Source organism: Chiloscyllium plagiosum, chromosome 27, assembly GCF_004010195.1.
Source record: "Chiloscyllium plagiosum isolate BGI_BamShark_2017 chromosome 27, ASM401019v2, whole genome shotgun sequence".
Taxonomy (NCBI): Eukaryota; Metazoa; Chordata; class Chondrichthyes; order Orectolobiformes; family Hemiscylliidae; genus Chiloscyllium; species Chiloscyllium plagiosum.
In genome coordinates, this window is record NC_057736.1 from 1,834,665 (window position 1) to 1,844,355 (window position 9,691).

Sequence of the window (9,691 nt, forward strand, 5' to 3'; positions counted from 1 at the left end):
ACGCCGCCAAACCCAAATCAACCGCGCCCCGCCCACCACTCACTCACCCCGCCCACCGCTCACTCAGTCCCGCCCACCACTCACTCAGCCCCGCCCTCTCGCGCCCACCACAACACAGCCCCGCCCCGCCCACCCCAAGCTCCGCCCACCCATTGCCCATCTCCGAAGCGCGGTTCCCTCTTGCTTTATGACTCGGAGATGCCGGTGTTGGACTGGGGTGGACACAGTTAAAACTCACCCAACACCAGGTTATAGTCCAACAGGTTTAATTGGAAGCACTAGCTTTCGGAATAGTTGTAAGGCACAGAATTTATAGCAAAGGTTTACAGTGTGATATAACTGAAATTATACATTGAAAAATACTTGATTGTTTGTTGAGTCTTTCATCTGTTCGAATACCATGATAGTTTCACTTCTTTCATGTGTAAATCACAAAACCTTTTTTAAAACTTGCATTCTCAGGTTAACTGTAACAATTGGTGATAGCTAGACAATATGTTGAAGGTGTTAGCCCCCTGTGTTCTCTGTCTGTGCCATGATGTTTAGATTGATTCTAATCTAAAAAGTGTTAACAAAGTCTAACATGAATTCATGCAGTTTTTGTGCAAAGTACAACGTAACTCTGCAAGTACAAATTCACCCCACAAATGTATATGTATATGTCTGGGTGGGGGGGTTGTGAGTATATGTGTGTGTGTAGAGTGGTCGAAGTCTGTGAGAGGATGCATGTGTGAGTGTGGGAGTGTGTGTGTCTGTACAGGTGTGTGTCTGTGTGTGTGTATAGTGCAGTGGGGTCACCTGTAGTGTGACATGAACCCAAGGTCCCGGTTGAGGCCCTCCATATGGGTAGCGAACTTAGCTATCAGCCTCTGCTCGGCCACTTTTCGCTGCTGCCTGTCCCAAAATCCACCTTGGAGAATGATCACCCGAAGGTCCGAGGTTGAATGTTGTGGACCACTGAAGTGTGGAGGGAACACTCCTGTCTGTTGATTGTTGTGCAGTGCCTATTCATCCGTTGTCGTAGCCTTTGCTTGGTTTCCCCAATGTACCATGACTCAGGGCATCCTTGCCTGCAATGTATAAGATAGACAACGTTGACTGAGTCACATCAGTACCTGCCATGTACATGGTGGGAGGTGTCCCCACGTGTAATGTGGTATCCATATCCACACTCTGTAACGTCTTGCAGCGCCTACCGTGACATGATTTTATGGAGTTGTCCTGAAAGCCGGCCAGCTTCCTACAATCAATCATCTGTTTGAGGTTTGGTGGTTGTTTAAAGGCGAGCAGTGGAGGTGTGGGGAAGATCTTGGTGAGGTGTTCATCCTCATTGATAATGTGTTGCAGGTCACGAAGAACATGGCGGCGTAATGTTTCAGCCCCTGGGAAGTACTGAACAACGAAGGGTACCCTGTCAGTTGCAGCACATATCTGTCTCTTGAGGAGGTCATTACGGTTCCTTGCTGTGGCACGTCGGAAATGGCGGTCGATGAGTTGAGTATCATACCCCATTCTTAAGAGGGCATCCCTGAATACTTCCAGGTGCCCGTCCCATTCCTCCTCATCTGAACACAATCAAATTCACCATGGACTACTCTCAATTATCTGTCTCATTCTTGGACACATGCATCTCCATCAAGGATGGACACCTCAGCACCACACTGTACCGCAATCCCACAGACAACCTCACAATGCTACACTTCTCCAGCTTCCACCAAAACATATTAAAACAGCCATCCCCTATGGACAAGCCCTACGCATATACCGGTTCTATTCAGATGAGGAGTTACATTCTCAGGTTAACTGTAACAATTGGTGTTAGCAAGACAATATGTTGAAGGTGTTAGCCGACACCTGGAGGAAGAACGCCTCCTCTTCCAACTTTGATAACATGTGGTTGGACATTTCCATGTTGAAAATGTGTTGCTGGAAAAGCGCAGCAGGTCCGGCAGCAGCCAAGGAACAGGAGAATCGACGTTTCGGGCATAAGCCCTTCTTCTTATGCCCGAAACGTCAATTCTCCTGTTCCTTGGATGTTGCCGGACCTGCTGCGCTTTTCCAGCAACACATTTTCAGCTCTGATCTCCAGCATCTGCAGTCCTCACTTTCTCCACATGTTATCAATGTCAATTTCACCAGTTTCCTCATCTCCCCTCCACCCACCTCATCCCACATGCAACCCTCCAACTCAGCACTGCCCTCTTGAATTGTCCTACCTGTCAATCTTCCCTTCCATACATCTGCTCTACCCTCTGCTCCGACCTAGTACCGTGATAAGACCATAAGACATAGGAGTGGAAGTAAGGCCATTCGGCCCATCAAGTCCACTCCGCCATTCAATCATGGCTGATGAGCATTTCAATGCCACTTACCCGCACTCTTAATTTCTTGCGAGATCAAGAATTTATCAATCTCTGCCTTGAAGACATTTAACATCCTGGCCTCCACTGCGCTCCATGGCAATGAATTCCATAGGCCCACCACTCTTTGGCCGAAGAAATGTCTCCTCATTTCCGTTCTAAATTGACCCCCTGTACTTCTAAGTCTGTAACCACGGGTCCTAGTATCCCCGCCTGACGGAAACAATTTCCCAGTATCCACACTTTCTAAGCGATGCATTATTTTGTAAGTGTCTATTAGATCTCCCCTCAACCTTCTAAATTCTAATAAATACAATCCCAGGATCCTCCGCTGTTCATTGAATGTTAGACCTATCACTCCAGGGATCATCCGTGTGAATCTCCAGACACGCTCCAGTGCCAGTATGTCCTTCCTGAGGTGTGGGGCCCAGAATTGGTAACAGTATTCTAAATGGGGCCTAACCAGAGCTTTGTAAGTCTCAGTAGCGCATCGCTGCTTTTACATTCCAACCCTCTTGAGATAAACGACAACATTACATTTGCTTTCTTAACCACGGACTCAACCTGCAAGTCAACCTTTAGAGAATCCTACACTAGCACTCCCAGATCCCTTTGTACTTTGGCTTTGTGAAGTTTCTCACCATTTTGGAAATAGTCCATGCCTGTATTCTTTTTACAAAAGTGCAAGACCTCACATTTGCTCACATTGAATTTCATCAGCCATTTCTTGAACCACTCTCCTAAACTGTCTAAATCTTTCTGCAGCCTCCCCACCTCCTCAGAACTACCTGCCCGTCCACCTAAATTCATATCATCGGCGAACTTCGCCTGAATGCCCCTAGTCCCTTCATCCAGATCATTAATAAATAAAGTGAACAGCTGCGGCCCCAACACTGAACCCTGCTGGATACCACTTTCACTGGCTGCCATTCTGAAAAAGAACCTATTATCCCAACTGTCTGCCTTCTGTCAGACAGCCAATCTTCAATCCATGCCAGTAGCTCACCTTGAACACCATGGGCCTTCACCTTACTCAGCAGCGTCCCATGAGGCACCTCATCAAAGGCCTTTTGGAAATCTAGGTAGATAACATCCACTGGGTTTTCATAGTTGTGCGAAGATTTGTAGCTCGGGTGCTCGTTGTTGTGGTTCTGTTCGCCGAGCTGGGAATTTGTGTTGCAGACATTTCGTCCCCTGTCTAGGTGACAGCCTCAGTGCTTGGGAGCCTCCTGTGAAGCGCTTCTGTGATCTTTCCTCCGGCATTTGTAGTGGTTTGAATCTGCCGCTTCCGGTTGTCAGTTCCAGCTGTCCGCTGCAGTGGTCGGTATATAGGGTCCAGGTCAATGTGCTTATTGATTGAATCTGTGGATGAGTGCCAAGCCTCGAGGAATTCCCTGGCTGTTCTCTGTTTGGCTTGGCCTATAATAGTAGTGTTGTCCCAGTCGAATTCATGTTGCTTGTCCTCTGCGTGTGTGGATACTAATGATAGCTGGTCGTGTCATTTCGTGGCTAGTTGGTGTTCATGGATGCGGATCATTAGCTGTCTTCCTGTTTGTCCTATGTAGTGTTTTGTGCAGTCCTTGCATGGGATTTTGTACACTACATTGGTTTGACTCATTCTGGGTATCGGGTCCTTCGTCCTGGTGAGTTGTTGTCTGAGCGTGGCTGTTGGTTTGTGTGCTGTTATGAGTCCTAGTGGTCGCAGTAGTCTGGCTGTCAGTTCGGAAATGCTCTTGATGTATGGTAGTATGGCTAGTCCTTTGGGTTGTGGCATGTCCTCGTTCCGTTGTCTTTCCCTTGGGCATCTGTTGATGAATTTGCGGGGGTATCTGTAGAGGCTTGGCAATCATCCACAGATTCAATCAATAAGCACATTTACCTGGACCCTATATACCAACCACTGCAGCGGACAGCTGGAACTGAAAACCGGAAGCGGCAGATACAAATCACTACAAATGCCAGAGGAAAGATCACAGAAGCGCTTCACAGGATGCTCCCAAGCACTGAGGATGTCACCTAGACAGGGGATGAAAGGTCTGCACCAGAAATTCCCAGCTCGCCGAACAGAACCACAACATCCACTGGGTTTCCCTGGTCTAACCTACTTGTTACCTCTTCAAAGAATTCTAACAGGTTTGTCAGGCACGACCTCCCCTTACTAAATCCATGCTGACTTGTTCTAATCCAACTCTGCACTTCCAAGAATGTAGAACTCTCATCCTTAATGATGGATTCTAGAATTTTACCTACAACCGGGGTTAGGCTAATCAGCCTGTAATTTTCCATCTTTTGTCTTGATCCTTTCTTGAACAAGGGGTTACAACAGTGATCTTCCAATCATCCAGGACTTTCCCTGACTCCAGTGACTTTTGAAAGATTACAACCAATGCCTCTGCTATTTCTTCAGCCACCTCCCTCCTAGGACGTCGCCCATCCGGGCCAGGAGATTTATCAATTTTTAGACCTTTAGCTTTTCTAGCACTTTCTCCTTTGTAATGGCTACCACACTCAACTCTGTCCCCGACTCTCCTTAATTGGGATATTACTCGTGTCTTCCGCTGTGAACACTAACACAAAGTATTTACTAAGTTCTTCAGCTATTTCCTTATCTCCCATCATGAGCCTTCCTGCATCAATTTGGAGCGGCCAAATTTCTACCTTTGCCTCTCATTTCTTATGTATTGAAAGAACCTTTTACTATTATTTCTAATATAACTGGCTAGCTTATCTTTATATTTGATCCTCTCCTTCCTAATTTCTCTCTGTTATCCTTTGTTTATTTTTGTAGCCTTCCCAATCTTCTGATTTCTCAGTGGTCTTGGCCACTTTATAGGCTCTCTCTTTTTCTATGATACATTTCCTGAGTTCCTTTGTCAGCCATGTCTGTCTAATCTCCCCTGGGTAATCTTTATTTTCTTTTGGATGAACCTTTGTACTGTGTCCTCAATTATACCCAGAAACTCTTGCCATTGTTGCTCTTCTGTCTTCCCCACTAGGCTCTGCTTCTGGTCAATTTTTGTCAGTTCCTCTCTCATGCCCTTATAATTACCTTTATTTAACTGTAACACCATTACATTTTGTCTTCTCTTTTTCAAACTGCAAACTGAACTCTACCATATTATGATCGCTGCCTCCTAAGTGTTCCTTTACCTTAAGATCTTTTATAAACCTGGCTCATTACATCGCACTAAGTCCAGAATTGTCTGCTCCCTTGTGGGCTCCATCACAAGCTGTTCCAAAAAGCCATGCTGTAAGCATTCCATGAATTCCCTTTCTTTGGATCCACTGGCAACATTATTCACACAGTCAATTTGCATATTGAAGTCCCCCATGATCACCGTGACCTTGCCTTTCCAACATGGCCTATTTCTTGGTACATCTTGCGTCCCTGGTCCTGACCACGGCTGGGAGGTCTGTACATAACTCCCATTATGGTTTTTTTGCCTTTGTGGTTCCTCAACTTCAACCACACAGACTCCACATCATTCTACCCGATGTCATTCAGTTCCATAGATTTAATTTCATTCTTAACTAAAAAGGCAACCCCTGCCCCTCTGCCCACCTCCCTGTCTTTTCAATAAGTTGTAAATTCTTGAATGTTTAACTGCCAATCCTGAATCCCCTGCAACCATATCTTTGTGATGCCTACCACACCATAATCATTCACGATGATTTGTGTTGTTAATTCATAGACTTTGTTATGAATACTAAGAGGATTCAGGTGAGGCATCTTAATGCTAATTTTCTTATCCTCGTGATTTCCATCAGCCCCAGTAATATGTCCTAAGTTATCCTTCCTTTTTGCTTCATTCCTAGTCTGCCTTGAACTTAAACCCTGCACAAGTTAACCTGCTGCTTATCCTTCTACTTGACTCCATATTCCCTGTTGCTTTCCCTTTCTCTTCCCCCTGACTCAAGTTTAAAATCCCCCACCTGCATCTACCCATCACCCTCCCAGCTAGCTTCCTCCACAGGCCCAACCCCTTACCCCATATTCCTGATGAAGGGTTTATGCCCAAAACATCAATTCTCCTGCTCTTCGGATGCTGCTTGACCTGCTGTGCGTTTCCAGCGCCACACTTTTCAACTCTGATTAGATTCCCAACAGCATGGAAACAGGCCCTTCGGCCCATAAGTCCACACCGACCCTCTGAAGAGCAACTCACCCAGACCCATTCCCCTACATTCACCTCTGACTAATGCACCTAGCACTACGGGCAATTTAGCACGGCCAATTCACCTAAACTGCACATCTTTGGACTGTGGGAGGAGACCGGAGCACCTGGAGGAAACCCACGCAGACACAGGGAGAATGTGCAAACTCCATACAGACAGTCGCCTGAGGCGGGAATTGAACAGGGGTCCCTGCTAACCATTGAGCCACCATGCCGCCCAGCTGATCTCCAACATCTGCAGTCGTCACTTTCTCCTAGCCCAGGATTCTCTCAAGATAAACTCGCGGATTGAGTCAATCGTTAGGAAGGCAATGATGGCATTTATTTCGAGGGACTTGAATATAAAAGCAGCAACGTAATTCTGAGGTTCTAAAAGGCTCTGGTCAGATCACATTTGTGGTATTGTGTGCACTTTTGGGCCCCATATCTCAGGAAGGATGTACACACCCTGGACAGAGTTCAGAGGAGGTTCACCAGAATGGTCCCAAGGCTGGAAAGCTTAACATAAAAGGAACATTTAAGGACTCTGGGTTTATACTTGATGGAGTTCAGAAGGATGAGAGGGGATCTACTTATTATAATTCATCAAGATTATACATCATGTAGTAGAATACTTGTGTTTACTTCAAAACGGCTATGTTATTAAGCAGTAAAAGTTAAAACGAAAAAAAAAACACATTCATATCATCAAAACATGAAGTAGTTGTTAATTTCATAAACATTTATTTACTTAAAAAATAACCTGTTAATAATTCTAATACTGTTATGTATTTGTTTCATCGCTACAAACATTTCAACAGAGGTACACAAACTATTCAACATATCTGTATCAGGACATTATTGAACAGCCCCATCATTTTATCAAAACTAGAGAAAAGCTGTAACATAAGGAGCACGCATCGAGTGAAATCTATTCACTTTCAGTAAAAGTTTACTTCGTGTGTATACCAATCTTTTCAGAATACAAACAAAATTAAGACTAAGAAATAAAACATGTTATTATATTAGAAATGTAATCGCAGAAAAGTAACAAATTAAACATTCTGTTGTCTTCATGTGCATTCATTCAAGAACGGCATAAATTGGATCTGTAGTAATTCCGCAGTTGTTGTGTCTCATAGATATCAGAAAATATCCATCATCACCCCAGAATGATGACCAAGAGTTTTTAATGAGCCAATATGGTTCACCATCAAGTATTCCATAACCAACTGCAAGCACAGCATGATCCAGCTCTATCCGTGAATTTTCTGAAATGGTTACATCATAATGCTCAATATGGCTCTGCAACATTAATTAATCTTAAACACAAAGTTTGCTTACTTCCTACATCTTTAGCCCCTCTGCCACAAAGAATTTTACTCAGGACTCAAAGGAATTTGCTCATAATTAATTGTTTCAGAATCTTTGACTGTTCGGAAGAAAAGATTCACTAATAAATTTAAACCTATTGTTGAAAGCCAAATCAGGGGCTAGTTTTTAATTAAAATCTGCTTTATTAGTTCAAGACTTTTGTTACAAAAAAAAACTTCCAATTCATGTAGTGGTATCTTGTTCGCCTGGTCACATACTTCGAAATACTGCAACCCAAATAATGTTCCCATTTTCTGGAATAACCCAGCCTCCGTATCCCAACCATTATGGCCATAAGCAACCTTTCAAATCATGATGCAAGCCTTTTAAGTACAGGATTATACTGTGGTTGAACAAGCATGGTTTAATACAGCATGCATCCCAAAACAGTGACTCAGTGACATCAAAACAAAAGGGAAAAACTGAAGATTCTGTGTGAGCAAAACCAACTGGATAATTTTTTTTCTGAATGCAAATAGTTATTTAGCAGTACAGAAATTGACCACTGCTTAAAACAATACATCTTGCTGAAGCTTTGTGTCTTGTACTGATTAAGGGGCTGAAGAGTGGAGCTGGAAAAAGCACAGCAGGTTGAGTGGGATCAGAGGAGCAAGGGAGTCGACCTTTCAGGTCAGAACCTTTCATCAGGACTGATTAAGACAGTCTGGATGTTGAGATACTATATTCCCTTTGTACTGGTATTCTTGTGAAATAATGCTGACAAGTGGAAGATGAAAAGCTTTGACAAAATAAGTCTTTTTACAGCAACACTCAAGTTTTCTGAATATTACCTGGAATTCTGTGGCAATATATACCTAATGGGAATACCAATAAATGTGATGTAACCAGCAGCAGGAACTGGATTAGCTAAAAATGAACATTATATATAAAGAGGTGGGGGTCTCCTTCACATCCAAGCTATAATCTTGGGGGTGAGCTCAATTGTTTGTTTAATTTTAATTCTTCAGCAGACAGGCATTTATTATCAAGCAAGATATCCACCAATCATAAAGAGGAAGGCTTGCTGTATACAGAGTAATGAGCCGAGCCGAGCCTGAAGTGGTGGCCACTGTGAGAGACCGGAGAGGATCAATCAGTGATGCTCTGAAACCTAGGAGAGTCTGGGATCTTGCTTGGACTACACAGGTGGTACCCAGCTGAGGGGCATGGAGTGGAAGGGCAAGTAGAAGGTGAATGCAGGGTAACCTCGAACTGGCATTCAAGAAGGAAGGGACTCCCCCTGCTCCCTTTCTCTGGTCAGTAAACCATAGGAAAAAAACCTGCTGGTTACACATTAGGTCCAGTTCTCCAGCACTGGCTGTTAAATCGTAGCAGCAATAAAGGGCTCACTTCAGGGCCTCAGTTGGCCACGAGTAGGCAACTTACCTGATACCTAGAATGGAGACAAGGAGAAACTTCTTCAACCAGAGTGTTGCCACAGAAGGCTGTGGAGGCCAGGTCATTGAGTATATTCAAGACTGGAGATAGATAAGTACTTGATTGCATTTTTACTCAAATAATAAAGCCCATATCTTATCATCTTCTTTCAGTTGAACCATTGCTATTCTCTTCCCGTACAGGATTTTGCAAAATATAGAAGATTGGTAGTGTGCTGAACTCTTGCTATTGTCAAAGGGATTGAGGGCTACAGGGAGAAAGCGGGAGAATGGGGTTGAGAAACTTGTCAGCCATGATTGAATGGCAGAGCAGACTTGATGGGCTGAATGGCCTAATTTCTGCTCCTATGTCTTATGGTCTTGCCTCTCTTGTTGCTTGTTACATCACGGTAGGGTGGGAACATCA

General features: G+C 44.1%; 1 protein-coding gene across 2 annotated transcripts in view; it reads right to left on the minus strand.

The window, feature by feature from the left end:
* Positions 1-6,986: 6,986 nt before the first annotated feature.
* The window catches only part of LOC122563405 (digestive cysteine proteinase 1-like), a 27,685-nt gene continuing 24,980 nt past the window's right edge, over positions 6,987-9,691 (minus strand). For both annotated transcript variants that reach the window (XM_043717143.1, XM_043717144.1), the window contains one exon: positions 6,987-7,785. In XM_043717143.1, the coding sequence (XP_043573078.1) occupies positions 7,598-7,785 (188 nt within the window). In that variant the 3' untranslated portion in view covers positions 6,987-7,597. The remainder of the gene's footprint in view (positions 7,786-9,691) is intronic.